The sequence below is a fragment of the Pezoporus occidentalis genome, unplaced genomic scaffold (genome assembly GCF_034315485.1).
Source record: "Pezoporus occidentalis ecotype Australia unplaced genomic scaffold, CSIRO_AGI_Poc_V1 ctg73, whole genome shotgun sequence".
In the NCBI taxonomy this organism is placed as follows: Eukaryota; Metazoa; Chordata; class Aves; order Psittaciformes; family Psittacidae; genus Pezoporus; species Pezoporus occidentalis.
In genome coordinates, this window is record NW_026916082.1 from 1,693,910 (window position 1) to 1,713,602 (window position 19,693).

The 19,693-nt window shown below is 43.9% G+C and overlaps 1 protein-coding gene across 5 annotated transcripts in view; it reads right to left on the minus strand.

The window, feature by feature from the left end:
* SH3PXD2A (SH3 and PX domains 2A) overlaps positions 1–19,693 on the minus strand; it is a 261,573-nt gene that overhangs the window by 62,416 nt on the left and 179,464 nt on the right. For 2 of the 5 annotated variants that reach the window (XM_062601873.1, XM_062601871.1), the window contains exons 7-8: positions 18,865–18,912; positions 10,029–10,160 (exon numbers count right to left, since the gene is read on the minus strand). In XM_062601873.1, the coding sequence (XP_062457857.1) occupies positions 10,029–10,160; positions 18,865–18,912 (180 nt within the window). Of the gene's footprint in view, positions 1–10,028; positions 10,161–14,074; positions 14,216–18,864; positions 18,913–19,693 lie in introns of those variants that run through there. The other 3 variants (XM_062601872.1, XM_062601875.1, XM_062601876.1) reach the window with 2 other exon arrangements.

Consider the following 19,693-nt stretch of genomic DNA (forward strand, 5'->3'; position numbering starts at 1 on the left):
CAAAGCCTTTGTGTATAATTGGTTTCTTGATTAACTAGAACAAAGGGCAGCAAACATCAGTCACTGTGCATTAAGCTTAGTATTTCTGGAGCTTATTTAAAGCCATTTAAGTGACTTGCTTAAAATGAACTTTGAAATAATAAAAACCTATGAAATAATTGCACCCCCCCCTTCCCTTTTTCTTAAAGCAGTCACATCCCAAGGAATGTAGCCCACAAGGTAACTACAGGACTCACTGGAAGGCCCCAGTAATATCCTTGTATCTTCTTGGCTCCAGGTAGTTTCTTGCAGCAGTGCTGAGCTGGTGACCTATTTGGCTGACATAGGAAACCCAATCATTAGAAAGTTTATGTGTTCTAATACGAAAAGCAGATTTTCCTTGGAAACATTTTCTTGGGGCAGGTTTCAGGGTCCCAAAACTGGCAGTGACTGCCTAAACAGGGGAGGTAATGAGCAAAGGCTCCAACCAAGGATTCTGTGTCAAATTTTTTCCTTTTCAGCTTGCCATCCTGGGCTCCAAACAGGGTATGCAGTAGAAACAGAGAATTTAACTGTCTGCCCAAGTATAGAGTCTCAGCACAGCAGGATTAGATGAGAAGTGTAAGAGGAGGGAACTGCTTGTAGGCAGGTGTAATTTCAGAATTGAAGTTTTCAGAGGCATGGTAAAATTTACTGTTCAAGAGTACCTGGCTGTGTTGTACACCAAACCTGAAGGTAGCATTGCTTGTGTCTTGGCTTCTCCACGCTTACTAATTTGGCCTGTTCCTCTGAGGCTAAATTGCTTTTATAGACAACTAAGTCTTCAAGTCCATGGTTTCAGGGGTCACATTCATCATCTCCAGCAGCCAGACTAACAGGGCAGTCTCAGATGTCCTGGAACAGATTTCATGCCCACAGCATCCAAACACGAAGTCCAGACTGGCTTGCTCTCTCTCTCCTGCTTCTAGAGGTGGTCTTAAAGTTCTCAATCCTTTGGTTATGGGAAGTCAAAACAGCTGCAGATAAACAATTTTTGCAAGGGCTGACACAGGTTTTTTCTTGTTTGAACTACACTTCTTGTGGTTTGCAGGCAAGAAAGTCTTCACACGTGCTGACCTGGCAGCCATGTGGGACCTCTTTCAACCCTGCCTGTGTGAAGGCTTTGCCCTGGCAAGTGGGCTTGCAAGGGCACAGGAACTCCTCTGTGTGGGTTTCCATTTCCATTTCTTGAGAGATTAGAGAACTGTACAACTAAAAGAGTAGCATTTTGTTCCACATCAGGCCAGGTGGAGGGAAGTTTAAAAGGGAAACTGTTTACTTCAGCAGGATGCTTAAAAGAAGCAGATGGGAAAAACCCAGCCCTGGAGATACACATTTAATATATCTGGAGATATATTCACAGCAATAACCCTTCCCCCAGTGCAGAGAAATTTAGGGGTGGGAAGAGTTGTTCTACAGAGACATGACATCAGCTAAAGAAAAGGCAAATAAATGCAAAAGTCAAAGTGGTTGGACTTCAGATGTCTCCACAAAAAAGGAAAAAACCCAGCCCACATAAGTGAACTAGCTCTGTTGGAATATCGGCTAAGACAAACAATGTGAATGGGACTAAAACCATATATATATAATAGAATAATACAAACCACAAACTATATAGTCCAAAGCACTTGAGAAAATATGCTCCAGAGGGATGATTTGAAATTGGAAGTTCAGTTTTATTATGTCTCTATCTGGAGAGATGTTCCTTTAAAACAACTTAAAAGCAAACACTACATAAAGGCAATCTGATAGGTACTATTAAAGAGGAGAATGCTTAAAAGGAATATGACTCCATGACATCTCTTGTGTCCCTATCACTTATTAATGATTCTTTTCCCTCTACAGGCAAATGAAATGAGGCAGCATTGCTTGGAAAATAGTAATTGATTTCTTACTGCACTGAAAACTTCCATGATGAACCAAAGGCAACATTACTACTAGCTAACTTTAGCAAGGCTTTATGAATGCACTGAAGGTCACTTGAGTTTGACATTCAGCTGCTCCCAACTTAGATATTTCAGGCCACTAATCAACTCCATCCCAACCAGCAAAATATCCCTACTAGCACAGCTCCAGTGCATCCTGGAGGTGTCCCAGGAAAGCTTCAGCAGAATTAGCCAGTAGTAATGTTACCAGACAGCCATATTTCAAGTGTTCATAATGAGCTCGTCACTAATAAGTCAGGGCAAGTGCGCACTGCAATCCAAATCTGGGCAAAGAAAAACCAAGCAAGGATGGCAAGGATGTCCGTGAAATGCAGAAGTGATGGAAATGTCACAGCACAATCTTTCCTGTCACAGAGCAGAATGAGTATTCCCAGCTGAAAAGCAGGAGCACACCTCAATCCTTTTGCAGTCTCAAAATCATAGGTGTATCAGAGGTGACAAAGGAGAATAACCTTATTTTCCACAGTGACAGAGGACGACCACAAGCACTAGGACATTAACAACCCTGCTTTGGTTCCAGCATAAAGAATTGCCTTCCTAGCTCTTAAACACAGAAACAAACGTCACTTGCCATGTAAGTTACTAAGCAGGGAGAGGAAAGCCATTTAGACATCACAAGACAGCAGCATGAATGTTACAACACATTAATTAATTCAAGCATTTTGTTTTATACAGCAACCTCCCAACCTCAGCTGTTGGTGTGGTGATGCTCAAGCAATATGCAGGTCTAGAAACATCACTCCCAAATAGCTCATTGTTTAAGCCTATGTACAAAGCAGCCTTGAACTGCAGCTCAGAGACAACTGCTTCAGAAATGTTGTGGCATGCTTCCTTTCTGGGCACAGTAAATGTAAGTTAAAGCCTTGAAACTCAAATGAGGGCATCAACCATACCAAAACCCTTTGGATGCTGGAAGTTGAACAGCCAGAAAAAGAATGCAGCCAGCACCTCCTTACCTTTGCACAGGCACACATTCAAAAATACAATCAGATTAGAAAAAAAAAAGGGGTCAGAAAATAGTTTACAAAACAGAATCACCAGAGAGGTCAGGGTAGGCTGCCAAGGGCTGCTTCCAGCTTAGTACAGCTGCTAAAGTCATTAGACAGTGTCACCCCACCCCCGGGCTCCCAGGGGCAAGAGCAGAGGAAGGAGGGCTCCTCCTCATCTCCTGCTGACCAAACTGTTTCTGGTGAGTGTAAATTCTCTCTATCCATTCAACATTTGGAAACAAACCGCTTGGAAGAGGGAGTGCCTGTTCACAGGGTTGGTCAGCGCTATATTCCCAGAAAGGAGCTGATCTCCTGTGAGAACTTGGCTAGAGGAAGTCATCACATCCAGTTTTACCTCTCTGCTCTAAACTTGAGGTCCAGCACAGAACCTGGATTAGTCTAAATGCTCCTGTCCATCCTATCACTGGCTAGTTTACAGCAAGGCACCCAGGTTCCCTTCACAGATGCCATTTTCCAGACAGCTAAAGTTCAAAATAAAAAACCCCACACCTCCTCAACCAAACACACCAACAGGATGCTTCGCTTATACTGTTGCATATCACAGTCTCCAAATAGCCTGAAGACACTGCTGCAATGAGACAAGCGAGAGCCACTGAACATCCTTACCCTCAACACAGATGTCTCAAACCCTGTCCGCACAGAGAAGCGCCTCTCCAGCCTGAGCTGCAGGCATTTGAAGCAGAAAAGCATCTCTGCTTTGCCAGCATTGTCCCCGTTTGGAGGGAAACTTTACAAACTGTTTTTTAGGACATTAAAAACTTTCCAATAACTCCTAGCCAAAAATTCCTGATCACCCACCCTGCCTCCTCAGATGGCCTATGCTTGTCTGCCTTAATATGTACACTGGGCAGAAAACTGGCAGGACAGGAACTGATTCATAAGTGGATCAAGTATCCTCTGCTACAGAGCTGGTGACAGGCCCAGAAAGGAAGGACACATGTCAAGGCAGCACTGCATTCAGGACACTACATACCTCTGATTCTGAAGTAGGGGTTTGGGGTGGTCTTCCCTTGAACTCAGCTCTGCTTGTTAGAGACTTATGAACAGTAGTGCATACATGAGTAGCTGCACAAGCTATCCCACTTATTTAGTGATGACCACTCACCTAAACCTGTGCACTGGGATGAAGCCACCAGTGCTAGAGAAAAGGTGTTCAACCTGCGTAAGTATTTGGTTTTCCTCCTCAAATTCCAGGCACAGCTCAAGGACTGATGAAGAGAAGGGGCTACTGATATTTACTTTTTATATCACAACCATGGTCTCCTAAAGTTTAAAATTCACATACATGGCCATGCTGGAAAGAAATGAAAATGCAGAGACTAAAGTAGCCTTTGAAGGGCAAACAGCAGGGCAGGGCTGGATGTACAAACAGAAATCAAGTCCTGCATCACATGTGATGGACCACATTCTCCTTGAATGCTTTGTACGGAAAAAAGCTTTCCAGGGAAAGCCAGCATGCACGATTGCACTTGAAATAAAGCATGATGTTTGTAATTAGGTGTACTGTGTCTGCCAACAGATCTGATCAGTGGATGCAAAGTTATTGACAATTCATAAGCAAACATGGTAACTGCATTTGCAATTTGATGTAGAGCTACATCCACATTTGAAGCCTAGGAAACTGCTAGTGTGTCACTTATCTGTTAGAATAAACAGAAGTGTACTGGGTTTTGGCCAACGTTTGCAAGACTTTACTGTTACTTTAACTTAACTAGTATTTCAGTAGAACAGAACCAAGGCTGGGCTAGACCATAGTGCCTACTGTAACTTAGAAGGACACACAGAAAAGTTGTGGGCAGAAGAGAGAGGCTTGCTCACAGTGTCATTTAGCAATTTTGATTATTTTAATTGAGATTTCTTTTGCAGACAGGAGTGGAATACTTAATGAGTATTTTAGGGATGTGGTTTAGTGGGGGAGGCAAGTGGCAGTGCAAGGTTTATGGTTGGACTTGATGATCTTACAGGTCTTCTCCAACCTAAATGGAGCTAATACTAACGCTCAGAGGCATTTGCTAGCATTGCATGTAATGCCATGCTCTCCCCATGTACAAAGGGGGGACCACAAAGACTCATCCTAGAGAGAGGAGTACAGCAGCAGACAGCAGATGTAAGACAGGAACAGTGTTCTTTACATAATTTAAAAACAAAACCCCCAACAACACTAAACAAGGGATACCAATCTTCAATTCTACTTGTAAAAACAAGTGTGGCAGGGGGGCTATAGGCATGAAAGACTGATCCATGATTTGCAAACAAATCCATGTGTCTCTATTTCTACCTGGAACACTTTAAGGGTGCATCTTTAGCCAAGATGCAATAGTTAACCACAAAGGTAAGTAAAGTAAAACCACTCACTCAACCCTGGAGAGCAACACCTTCAAATAAGGATTACACGTTCCCCATGAAGAGGCAGAAGCCTAACACAGAAAGCCCTCAATCTAAGAAGAGGGAGTTTGCCGTAGGGAAGCCAGTGCATCCCCAGGAGTCAAAGTTTTAAGAAAGTTGTGGCTTGTTTATGTCCCCCTTCTAGATTATGAATGCAGCCAGAGAACAGCACAAGTAAAACCAAATGGTGTAGCATACCACCAGGGACGTGCTAGTCTCCTCATACTGCTTGGACAGCCAGCAAGCCCCAAGGCCCCTGAGCCAGGGCATCCTGATGAGCAGCGACCTCCCACAATACTTCAGTACCATGTCCCACGTCCCAGCTAAGAAGCAAAGAGCAGCCTCCCTTGCCAGAGATCCCTTTAGATCCCAATAAAGTTGCACTAGCCATAATAGCTTTGTTTTACGTATTCCATGTAATATAATATTGGAAATTGGTCTGCAGTTATGTAATTGCAAAGGAAATGGCTATGGTGCTGCTCAGCCCAGCTGAAAAAAAATGTCCCCAGTGTTTCCACCACAGACATGGTTCTCAGGGGCTGCAAGGGAAGAGCACCCGTTCTGTCTGTGAGCAGAGCAGCAGCGGAGGCAGAGGTGCTTGGGACTACGCTTATACTTCACCATCTGTCAGGTTTTCCATTGCAAACACTGCCGCCACAGTTTATAGCTTGACCATTTCCAGCCACATCCACACAAAACTTGGCAGAGAGAGAGCTGCTCTGGCCCAATCCCTCCCCCTTCTACCTTAAAGAAATCTGTGTCAGATTCCTGCTTTAAAGACTCGACATTTCTTTTCTGCAGCAGAAATACATTTTTAAGTCATTCCACAAGGCTTTATTTTTGATTTTTTGTTAAGGTTTAAAAGAAGCCTGTGTACTTGACAGACAAGATTTGTCAACTAAACTTGTCAAAATCAATGTCAGCTACTCATGTTGTTATTCTGAAACAGCTCAGAAATGCTGAGTGCAGGTTGGTTACACAGTGCCTTTAAACAAATCACAGTCACTCCTAGCAAGGAAAATGAGCTCTGTAACTGCAACCTGTTCCCAAATACCACCTGTAGAGAATGTAAACCTCTAGGTTTCTCCTGATGTATTTGTGACCATTGCTACCTGCAGATTTTCCTCATCAGCTACAGAGGAGAGAAAGATCCACCAGATACAGCAGACACACTGTGGGTCCTCTGCTCATGGAACCAGAATTAAGGTCTGAAGGACAATTTTTGTTGAGCCAAGATAGGCATTCACTGCAAAACCCAAGTACCAAAGTCTGAGAACTAGTACCTTACTAAATAATTTGTTCTTTAGTATGGAAACCCTACAGATTTCTTTCAGTCTAGCAACATTTGCTTCCCGGCAAGTGCAGCAAGCCAGGTTACAGTGACCCATGGGCTTCATAAGAGATGAAGGTTTTCAGAAATTATTCACCACACATGCTACAATTACCTTGCTTTTAAGTCATAAAACTGAGCAGAAATTTCAGCTCCAAATGATGTCCAAGTTGTTAATTTTATTGGCACAATAATGAAGAGAATCTTACCCAACTCTTCTAGTTAAAGAAAACCAAGCATGAGACAAGGCCCCACCAAGTGGGCTTCCACATGTCTGCCTACGAGACATCTTAAATACCATCTCTTATATAGGAAAAGTAACTGAATAATTCTAAACAAACTTAAGTTAACATAGCTTGAAGACAGCCAAGTAGGACTTGAATAAATCACACACCAAATGCCCTCCTCCTGCCCTATACACTGGCTTTGAAAGTAGAGCTTACTTCCTTTCAGGGGGGTACACAACTTGGAGGCAACCATCAGAGGAGATGGTAAATCTAGCTCAGGCCCTAGAATTGTTTGGAAGAAAACATCCAGCAGGACATGAAACAGGCACCATTGTTCTGAAATGAGTTTTGAGCTCCCGATGTGAAAAGCATAGGGCTGTTTGATGAGTAAGGGGAAGGTGTTTTTTTCCCTACAAAGCCACGCAACAGAACCAAGTCCAGGTTTTCCCCACTCCAGGGGACAGAAGAACTTTTAAAGTGTCCCTAGGCATTACCAAGCAACCCTATTCAAAGGGTTTTCAAATCCAACTACCTCAAAGTACAGTTATAAAACCCAGATCGGACATATGATATGCTATATGCATGCTTACACACAAGGAAGTTTCAGATACTGGCCTAGCAGCACACCCAATACATACTGTCCAGTCTGATGGGACTTCTCAGCCATGCAGCTAACATCCTTCCTTCCTTTCACTAAGGAAACTTCCTGCTGCAGGTGAAGTATGCAACACCTTACATTACCTTTGTCTGTCTGCATCAGAAGAATGAGCTTAATTTATACAAACAGTTTCGCAACACTTGCCAACATAAACATGCAGTCAGATGAAAGACTACATGTGTGCACAGTCCAATAATCTATTTTCTTGAAAAGTATATCCCCATTTTCTTAGAAGTTATAACCACATTTTCTAGGCTTGCTTGCCTCACTAGACAGATACCCAAATTCAAACAATAACCCATGAGTTTTGAAAGCTGGCACTTGAGAAACTTCTGCTAGTTACATTACATGCCCTTCATAGGTTCAGCAATAGCTGAAGAAGACAAGAAGTCATAGTATTAAAGTCATTCCTGTGGTATCCCTAATCTAGGATAGGGCAAGAGTGTGTTTGGACTCCTGTTCTTGGAACAACTTAAACATGATTTCCCTGCCAGAACAGTTTAGACCAGCATCCAAGCAAACAATGCTCTCTCCATGACCAATCTGTGACTTATGTTTGTTTGTTTTTTTTTTAAAAGGTATCTATATCTTCATTTTATACATACACACACACATATATGTAAATATATATATAGGCAAGATCACAGCATTGATCTCAGGACTTCACATTTCCTTCCTTGTTTACATGATCATTAAAAAATCTGGCTGCTAAGAATCAGAATATGGCCTTAAGAACTGTAATCCAAGTTGAAGGATGCTTCCTTAGAAGAGTCACATTTCTGGATCCACTAAATTCAAACCCTGACACTCTCCATTTATATCTCCACATACTATGTGGCTCAATACAATACAATGTGAACTATGCAAGGCAGAGAAGCCACATTAAAAGAAAACACAAAAGCACTGTAATTTAGAATTCAGACACTTCTTGCATTATTTAACAGCCCAATTCCCTTGGCTCCATAAGCCATTATCCAAGACAGGGACATCATGGGTATGAATACAAGTTGCCACAATAACCAGCCCTGTTCTGACAACAGTAATACCCACTATTGACAGTGAGGAGCCCTCAGGCTTGGAAGGGAGGATGCTTGTCCAGCAGCCCAGAAACAGTTTAAGAAGTCAAGACATTTTTCCCCCTTCACTCATAACGGTTGCTTTAAAATGGGGCAGATGAGCATTTTGGCCTCTACCAGTTTCATGAGTGATACAGTCAGTACCCAGGAAACAGGCATTTCTGTTCACCCTAGCCAGTGCATTTCCACACACTATCCTTTTGGACACCACACTAAATCAGAGGCCAGCAAACTGGCTGTATCACTTTGAGCCAAACAAGCATTAGGCTTTCATACAGCAGAGAAATCACCACTCAACTGAAAGAGGAAAAATACAATGCAAGGTTATTCACAGCGATGACCAGACTCAGAGCTTTGGAAGCCGGATCTGATCAGGGTGACCTGGTTCCCTCAAGCTCTGGCGTGCCCAGCTTCCTCCAGAGCCAGCAAGTTATGAGAGCCCTGCATGTGGAGCTACCACAACATGAGCCTTTGCTAAAGCATCTCCAAATGCTGCAGGTCCTCTGGATGAGGACATGCAAGTCACAAGTGGACTGGAAACCAGTCCTGGACAAATGCTTTGCATTAATACACAAGAAGCACTGAAGGGGAGGAGGAGGAGCTGCTGAAGACAGGCAGTTATTCAAACCAGCTGCTAACCCACTCCAGCCACTCACACATACACAGCCTCCCACATTTGTTCAGCCTGACTCAAAACTACCGGGCATCCAAGAGTTAAAGTACACAAAAGACATCTATACGAACACTTGCCAAAAATCTCATTTTCCAAGTGCAAGCTGGTTGTTCCACGGATGGCAGAAGAGATTTCATCTCGCTTTTACATGATAGCCTCTGCCTCCTCACATCAAAATTCTCCAATTAACACTTCTGCAACAAGTTTTGAAACTGTGCATGGCCACGTATATATCGACGCACATTCTCTCCCCTCCCTACCGAGCTCTGGGCCAGGGGCTAAGCTGTCAAGCCAAGTTTCATCCCAAGTAATTTTTAAACACTCATCCTATAAATCCTCTGAAAAGGGAGTTAGTAATGGAAATGCTGACACAGACTTGAAGAGACAGGAGGGCAACTATATCAGTGTAATATACATCAGCTTCATTAGCTGCAGATCCTTCTCTCCTTCACCTTCATTTTCCATTATCGTATCCTGGCTAATTAACACACAAAACCTATGAAACATTCTTACAGTAGAAGGCAACATTTGGCCCCCAGCCCAAATCAACATTGAGAAACTTCAGCGTCCCCAGCCAGACACAGTAACAGAACCAGATGGAGCTAACGTACAGCCACAAGTAGTGATGAGGAAACCGAAAGAAGAGGAACACATGCAAAAAAACCTGGACCATTGGATGAGTGAAAAGCAGAAAACGTGTCTTACCGCTTTCGTTTTTCTCTATGACATCCACGACCTCTCCAGCCTGGAGGCTGATCTCAGAGTTCTCCTGTTTCTCATAGTTGGACACCACCACATATTGCTCCAGGATCATGGGTTCAGAGCTAGCATCAGCACCTGGGGAAGGGAAAAAGCAAGCCGTAAGCCAGCTTCCAGCCATGGTTCCTTGAGAGCGACCTCCGTCCATCCGATTCACAACAGGCCAAGTTGTCACCAGAGCCAAGCGAATCAGCAAACAACCCTGGCTCACAGCATATCCCCAAATGGCTGGCCATATAGAAACAGCCTCCTCTGGCCCACAACCCAGCAGCACAGAGGGACATTGGAGAGAAGAAGAAGAAAAAAAGGGGAGCGGAAAAAAAAAAACCAACAAAAAAGAGCCAAAAACCAGTGAATTAGCTGCAAAGTTTCACGATGGATTCTGAAAATAAACCTCTTCCCAACATGGTTTCCACAATCCTTGCTCCCATTCAGAGAGAAAAGTTCTGGGCTGAAGCAGCATAAATCCACAGCTGAGCCATCCCCCCCAGTGAACCCAAAGAACAAACAGCTCTCCCCTTGGCGGCTCAGCTCCTTCTCCACTCTAAAGGCTTGAGCTGCAAGTCAAGAGGGGGCTGTAGATGCCAATCATATTCGTCTGCACTGCAGCCCTTAAATAGAAACACATGAGCAGGACTGAAGGAGAGGGAGGTGGGGTGGAGAGAGAGAGGGGAGGGCGGGGAAGAGTGTTTACTTGAAACAGAAGAAGAAAAAAAGAGAGTTATAGCTCCAGATCCTTGCTCAAACACAGCCACCCCCCGCCTGCCCCCCACCAGCTCTGCAGTTCCGCATTCCCCATGGCAGAGCCGCCCCGAGCGGGACAGGGGCACAGCACAATACGGCTTCCCCCTCTCCATCGCTCATTTTTTGAGCCTTTGGAGCCAGCCTCTCCAGTTGTTTGGTTTCTCTTTGTATGAAAGGCTTTCGAGTGTCAGAGCCATTTATGAATGGGAATGGGCTCTCACACAAACGGGTGAAAAAAGGTCCAAAAAAAACCCATTCTCCCTTTCCCCACACTCCTGGAATTTCTTCTTGGGTTTGTTTTTGATTTGACTTTTCCACTCCCAAACTGAAATCGTGCATTTCAGGATGCAGCTGCAAGGCAGGCACACCACCGTGCCAGACAACGAGGGAGACCTCATTGCACTGCTGCTCGTGGTATGAGCTGCATCTCAGCTCTCTGATGCAACATAAATAGTGCAGGCAGGGGCCTCTGCACTCCTAAGCACCCACTGTGCTCTGCCTGGAAACTGCCTTGAGAAGTCATGAAAACCTTTAAGACATCAGGGTTTCTTAATTTGCCCTCATTTATGCGCTCTTCAAAGTGTCAGACCAGAGCAAAAAGCACTGACAACTTCTGTCTAAGAGCCAACATGCCTTAATGCAAAATTATTTTACGGGTTTCCTGAATTACAGCAACGGGTATTAAGGCAGCGTAGTTTGGGCCAAGAGCATTATTGTACATTTTAAATACTAAGAGGCAGTTCCTGTCTCTCTAGATTAAGGTGGAAAGGGGAGACAGAAGCAGATGTGCGACTTGCTGAAAGTCCCATTTCACGTGATGGGGGCAGAGCCAGGAGCAGACTCCAGGTCTCCTGAATCTCTGATGACAAATTGGCTACAAGAGACGGGAAGGAAGCAGCATGGTCTGAAACTGTCCACCAGACAAGTCAGGAGACTGACCGCCAAGCACAGGATACTCAGCACTGTACTTCCAAATGCAGCATGTTCATATGTATTGGGGCTAAAAATGCAAAGTGATTCTACAGACAAATAATTAGCATCCCTGCCAAGAGAGAGGTAAAGAATTCATCAGCCATTAAAACAGCATCCTGTGAAATGAAAATCCTAGAACAAAAAGCAATTAATCGAACCATTTCCTGAAAGGAAACGCTATCACAATGCCTCCCTTTGGACCAGATTTAAGAAATCCTGAAAATTAGATGACATCCTTGCTCCCTAAGCGTGCCTCTGACTCTCCTCAGGTTACATAGGTTAATTTTCTTTAAAGAGGAGTCATCTCCTCTAGAAGTTTGTGTTTAAGAGATTTCTATAGATAGCTGATCCACAGCCAGCAGTGGGAATAGGGGGAGACGACCTTGAACTGACAACATGGAAATTTATAATGAAAATTTTCACCATAGCTGTTCATTCCAAATAAGCGTCGTATTTCTGTTCATGATGAATCAACTTGACTTGTGTGTTCCGGTTTAAGCCACTGCTAACTAGGTTACCCAGAGTGTAATGCGATGCTTTTCCCTGTTTCACATTGCTTCCTGCACAATTCCATCTCCAGTCCTTAATGGAGCAGCATTATCATCTTCGTTCAACCTATTTGTGCAATTAATACCTACAACCCCAACTTTGTTCTAGTCTTAATATAAATACTAGTTCCCTAATCAGAAACAAAAAACCATCATGGCTTTATGTTTATGCAGAAAATTCATTGTGTGGAAAGGCAGGGGAAATGAAGGAAGCTACTTGCGAAATACCCCAAATGTCTTCTTTCCTCTAATCTCCTACATAATTTTCATGGGAATAAGGGAAAAAAAAAAAAAAAAATAAAAAAATCACCAAAACACAACACTGGCTCGGTAGCAGGAGCAGTCAGTGCTCACGTGATGCACATGTCCCTGCTGGGAACAAGGAGAGGACCAAGCAGGCTGGCAAACACCCCACTGTCAGTCACCAAGGCTGAGCCAGGGACCATGTGCCAGGGAAGCACCCTTGCCAGGAAACCTGGAGAAGCAGCACTTCCAATCCACCTCCGCAACTCTGGCTCCATAAAAAGTGGGTTTACAACAGTCTGGCAAGATAGGTTATAGCTGCACTCGCCTATCCAAACCCCAGCAGAACTTTACAATGCCATTTACTCTGTCCTGCCTTGGATAAGGTACTCATTGCAGGAGAATTTCTTTGTCACTACACTGGCTGGTGCAACATGCACAATTAAGAAACTGTTTTAACAGAAGCTTTTGTAAGTGTTACAGGGTTCCTATTAAGACAAGAGAAAGTAGAAATACATTATTCGCTCCAGGAAGTAATCAAAATCAAACTTGTTCATTTATAGGCTGCAGCATATCACGCTTAGAGAATATCTCCCTTCAGAGGGATGGGGTCCCTGTGGCTCCCGGAGTGATGCTTGCCCAGGATGAGCCACTGCAGGGTGGGGAAGACTTCAGTAACTATAAAGGAAGAGAGAAAGGAGGAAGGGATGGAGGAAAGAAGACCGAGAAACAGCTCCTCCCAGTAATCAAAAGCCTTAAACATTTTCTGGGTAGCCTGGTTTAGGTTGTTCCTGTATTCCCTTCAGGAACAGTCAGTAGGGGAATATACTTCAACTGTCTTCAGCATCCCGACCTCCACAAGCATTTTTAGATGAATTATTCATCAGTGGCACTCAGGATGCCCACAAAATTGCCAATAGGTTAGGTTAGGATGTGGGTTTTTTCCCCCAAAGGGGATACAATAGAACAAGACAGGCAACACCAGAGAGAGCAGTTATACCCACTGCCGTGGGTGCTGCCACATCCCTGCCAATTAGTTCAGGTCAAGCTGTAACACAGGACACAGCATCGTACTGAAGCGCAACAGGCTGCTCAGTGTGAGGCATGCCAGAGAAGAGGGATGCAGAGTGGCACGAGTTCCCCAGCAAGCTCACATGCACACTGCAATGACCCTGACATTACAATCCCTCTTTCAAAAAGCCTCTTCAGCCCAGGAAGGAGAAGCAGAGAGCAGAGGATAGGGTAAGGCTGATGTGCCAGGTAAAGTTCCCCTTCCTATCCCCAAAAAAAGCAGAATTAGTGTTTTGGTTTAGCTCCAACTTGCGAGCCCTCCCCAGAGCAGAGCACATGAGAGATTGCTGCTGAAATAAGAGTTTGCTTGCCTCTCCATTTCTTTTTGCCTCGAGTCCGTTTCCTGGTTAAAGTCTTGAGGATACCCCTCCTCCTCTCCATAGGGCTCCACTTTATAATCCTCCCGCTCCTCACCTCAGCGGTTCCCTTCCCAGGGCTGGGCAGGAATGTCATCGGAGCTTGTCCATGCTCCTCACAGCTGGCACTATTAAGTGACACAGTTGCACCCTGTCCCCCTCACCAGGCAGTGAGGAGGAAGCATCATTCCTCCCGCTGTACTCAGAGACCAGCAACTACTGTGAAAGCCTCCTAAACAAGAGAGCGGAGTGCCCGTTCCAAGCAACGTCTTCCTCCTCCTCCTCCTATGTTGCAACAGCTAAGACCTATGATGGTTTTGCAATAGCCAAAAATTAAAACCACCAACCGGACTCCAAAAATAAAATCATCTGGATATGGAAATCTGAGACTCCTGATCTTTGCCAGAGTACTCTGTTGTTATCAGGCTATAAACATGTCTGCTCTTTTAATCCATACAGCACACAGGCTTTTATATAGCCCTTTTATGATTATCAATCGAGTGTTTACAGATTCTGACTAAATGAATTAGTACTGGGCTGGTCAGTGGAAGCTTTGCAGAAGCAGCCAAAACCACAGAAACGGTCAGCGAACGCCATGAGGATGACTCACGGCTGAACAACCAGCTGGCAGGTAGTCCAGCCCCACTGACCTGGGCACAACGGCTGAGGACACGTGCAAGGTCTGCACACAGGGCTGTCTGGCAGAAGGCAGCCCCCAGTGTCACAGCTTTCCATACAATAAAGTTGGCGCTTTGCACTTTTCTGCTCATAGGGAGGAGTAACTGTGGTAGCTTGGCTCTAGAGCTGTGGTTTCTTGTTAAAGCCAATTCTTGAAGGGTAAGCCTTTACTTATCTCTGGAAAACTCCTTTTGTGGAAGGAAGAAAATACCCAGAATAGCAGCAGCAAGCCTACTTAAAATCCTCAAATCAGTCTATCCCCTCACAACTATCATATGCCCAGCTCTAAACACAGGGATTTTCTTCCCCTTAAGACATTACCCCTTTTCTTTCTTATCAGAAGGACCATGTCGCTGTGCTAAATAAACATATTACAACTGCATACTTTGAGCCTTCCACCAGTGATCTATCCCCAAGTACTTTAAGACAGAGAGCTTAGGTTTGCCTAAAAACTGGGTTAAGTGTCTACTGCACACAAGATAAAGAACAGGCTTTACCACATAAAGCACACGAGATTACACAAGAACTCACAATCTTACATGGGTCTGTAAAAAGCAGTTCCTAAAATAACCAGTTCCTAGAGTAAGCAGTGGGATGAGACTGATGAAACCTCCTACAAATCTCCCTGGGAACAATATGGATTTAGACCAAAACAAGGTTTCTAAGCCCAAGATCTCTCTTCTATTCAATGGGGGCTTTTTGTCTCCTATTTTTGTTTATTCCTTGTTCTGGGTTTTGTTCTTAATGTGCCCTAAACAATCAGGCCTTTGATTCACCTCCTGGTTAGCCCTGCACCGCAGCCTGTCACTCCTCAGCCCCTTTCCCATTTCCCAAAATGCAGACTGTAATTGCATGTCAGTTATTCTTAGTGGTAAAAGGCAACTCACGTCTTGTGGCAACAGGAAAGGGGAGTAAGTCCAGTTCGGTCTCCAGGTCTTAGCAATAAAACAGCACTGGCAAAAATCCCTTTGCTTCGTTACTGATGATATACATATTGGATAAGCCTATCAAATGGGTTAACACAGTATCATTTCTGCAGCTCTCTCCTGAGCTCAGCCAGGTAGCTCCTTTGTGAAGAGCAAAGCAATTCTGTTATGCTTTCAGAAAAAGAGTTTCAAAGCAGGTGACACCCCGCAGTTAGGCCAAGATGGGACTAAAAGCAGAAAGGCATTTGTCAGTTGGAGTCCAACAGCTTTAGTAATTCAGAACGCATAAAGCCAGAGAAGCTTGGCCTAAAACCTTGTCCAAATCCAAAAGAATGCCTGAGAATAAACCAAGGTTGAGCACCAAGCACCCAGAGACGGCCAGGTCATGTGCAAACTCTCTCACATGAGGTCAGCAGCCATGATTAATGTACAAGAAGTTTCTCCATAACTGAGCATCTATACGTACACTTTCTTAACTCCACAGCACTCATGTGCTCTGCAAGACTTTCAGTACATAGGGCAGTGGCTTCCTTGCAGAGTATCTAAAATCTTTCTTGTTATCTTTCTGGCTACACATGCAGAAATCTGGCACAGATGGGAACTCCATGAGCTGCATTAACTCCCTCCTGGTCCCCTGGATTGCTACTACAAGCCAACAGCATGAGTTGCCACTAAGAAGGGAATATGACCCAAAATCACAGAAGCTGAAAATTAACCTGATGTCTGGATTCATTCCCCAACATAAGGCACACACATTATTTTCTAGGACTTCTAAGAAAGAAGACCTGGATAAGCTTTCAAGAGATGGGACAAATGGCATCTTTAGGGTAGACTGTGGCTTCCAGCACTGGAGTACGTGTCTGACACACAGCTAAAACCAGCAGCAAAACACAACCCCTGTGGGGGAATGTGTCAGGAAGGAGCTTGGCCCATGGCAAATGGCAGGCGCTCTCTCAAGTGAGTGCTCCAGTTCAGTTCTTCCTTCTTTGCAGTCCTCGGCAGCATTTCCAAATAAATCCTGACAAATGGATAAATTTAGTGCTGACCTTTGCCAAGGAGCTTGTTAAACCCAGGATTTTTTTAAATTTCATTTTTGATCTGCTGGGTTTTAAGACAGAGCCAAGAAAAATGAGAGGGTGAAAAGAAAAAAAACAAAGTGGAGTCTTCTTTCCACTCCTTCTTGGAAAGCTGGCTCTCTGAGCAGTGATTCCAACCAAGTAGGTTACAGGTAGCAACAGTTAAGAATACTTAAGTATTTTGCACACAAATCTGTTAAACTGCTTGGAGATTTTCACACAGCTGCTAGACACGCTCTTCCACTAGGATGAAGTCACCTACATATGCTGGCATTTGCTCTAGTCCTGCTCAGCAGTGCAATGAATTCACGTTACTCCACGTGGCACAAAGCAGGCTAGCCAAGGAACTTAATGGTAATTGGAGTGCCCCAAATTAGTGCCCCACTACAGCACCTCTCAGGATCTGGCTGCATGGTACCCATCTTTTTCCAAAGTAGGTTATTAAACCATTTTTAATCCTTAGCTAGAGTCTTCACTTCATGGAGCAGGTATACGCCCTCAAATGGGGCTCAGGAAAGATGGCTTCTGTTTTAGCCCCTAACCCCCAGCCTTGGACACAGATATGTGCTATGCAGGTAAAGATCATTTTCAGATTTAGGTCTGCTCCATTAGCCTGCCACATTAGGCTATAGCCCATGGCAGGTCTGGACTGAAGAGTAGCCGTGTTGGAAACTGGGGATTAATTTAGATGCTAAGTAGAACAAAAGGCCATGTGAACTGGAGCAGCGTGGGGGGGCTAAGTAGCTGCCAGATATACTGGAAGACCTCTGAGCAGGACTGTGTATCAACACTCACCTTCTTGAGCACCATGCAATGCAATTAATCACTTGCATTTGCCCCATAATCATACACAGACTGGTTTTGAAGCCAAACTAGCAACATGCATTTAGCTAAAAGCAGTCAGCAGAAGGGTTCCCCCAGCCCGGTAATCTGAGGGCTTCTTGTCATTCTTCCCAAGTGATACCACCTCTTCTGTCTCCTCCTCACCTCTGCTCAGTCTCGTTCTGTTTCTCTGCCTGAACTCCCTGGTGACCTATCAACCACCAGGCTCCTGTGACTGAATACTTCACATATTTCTGCACTTTTATACCCTACTACCACCCTGAAATTAAACCTACTCTGCTAAGATCAGGCAGAACTTCCCCCCAGGGATATAAGCAAATCTGTCAAGGACAACATTTCTGAAATCACAGCAGTCTTGCTTATTAAAAATCTCAGACAAGCAAGCACTCGGCCACCGAAGTTGGTGGGATTTTGTTCACATATTTTGAGCAGGGCATGAACTTGAATATTTACCAAAGCAGGCATTGAAAGCAGCAGGAGTGTTTATAACTTTCTTTGCCTCGAGACCTACATGTGGCCTTAACCAACTGCATGACTAGGCCAGCATCCTTTACAGACACAAGGTCTATGGCTCATGATCAGTTTTCCCATGTCTGAAGGAAGACAAGACCTCTTTCCTGGTATTCCACATCAGGTGAAAAATGTTTGCAGAAGAAATCCACTGGTTACTCAGGAGAAGTCCTGATTTCTTATACTATAAGGCTTAGTTTTCTCCTTGTATTGGACTACTATTACCAGAACCTGACGTCACTTAGAAGCTGTTTCCCTGCTCCCTCCTCCTTTCCAACATCTTGTGACAAGGAATCTGATGCTCCCGTGAAAATTTAGCATCTTCCTCAGTCATACGTTTTCTATATAAACCCCTTCATACTTACTGTGGAAAAGCAAAACAGCATTTCAGAAGAACAAGCAGCACATAGTCATGTTTCTGTCCTTTATTCACAAGATTTCTCACTTTTGCGGTTCTTCTATCCTCCATCCCACATGGGATAGTGAGCGAGCAGCTGTGCAAGTATTTGTGCAGAGTCAACCCACACAAGAGGCTTTGGATTGTGGCTTTGAGTTGGGCAAGAAAGATGCAACACAACAAACTACCCCTGCTACCAGCAACATCATGGTGAGGCAGCAGTCAGAAAAGCAAAGTTCTTACTTATCAGAAATCATGCATTGTGAAAAACAATATATAGGTAGACAACAAGGTAGACAACAGATCCTGGATATCCACTGTCAGAAACCCACATTCAAAACAGCTCCAAAACCACACACAGTTTGAACTACAGACTTCTCTTTTTAATAGCATGCAGAACACCAAGACAAGAAATTACCTGGAGTGACACTCTTTTTTGGAGTCTCAGACAAACTGGACATCCAAACTTGGAATCCAAGAAGAGGGCAGATATGAAAAGAGAAAGTAATTAGAGAAACAAGAAAACAGTCATATCAGAAAGTCTGAAAGTTAGTCTAAGACAGCTTTGAAAGGAACATTAAGTTTTTCTTAAGAGTGGTGTTGGCATAATGGGGACTCACTTAAAGGTCAAGTCCTAACAACTATCCAGTTAATTTTTGTATTAATTTAATGCAGGACTTATGAAACTGATCTTTAGTGATCCAATTTTGAGATCTCAGAATAAGATATACTCTGAGCTAATTCCCAGTAGGACAGGAAATGCATATCAAGAAACAGTTTGACTTATTAAGCCTCAGACCTGCAAAAGTATTTAGCTTTGCAGCTGTTAGCAATCCCCAAAAGACCAACAGGCAACTCACAGAGATTGAGCTTAGTAAACACATGCAAGTTTCTACAAGTGTTTTGTTATACCCTGGAATAGCATTAAGGAAAACAACAATAGACAAGCAACGCTCCATGGAAAAAAGTACAAAGCTCCAATAAAGGTACATTCAAAGCATCACTAGAAATACCACTTTCTTTTAGCCAATGAATACGGCACAGAAACCCAGTTAAGGAGAAAGCTAACAGAGTTGCTACCAAGAAGGTCAAAAGATTTCCCTCCCCCTCCATGAAATGAGGTGCAAATACTTGGGTTGGGATTCTGGGAATAATTTTCAAACGTTGAGTGCTTGGGTTTGGGTTTTTTTGTTTCAATACACTGGAAGCATGTTTCACAATTTAGCAGGTTTGCCCCCTTTCTAAAT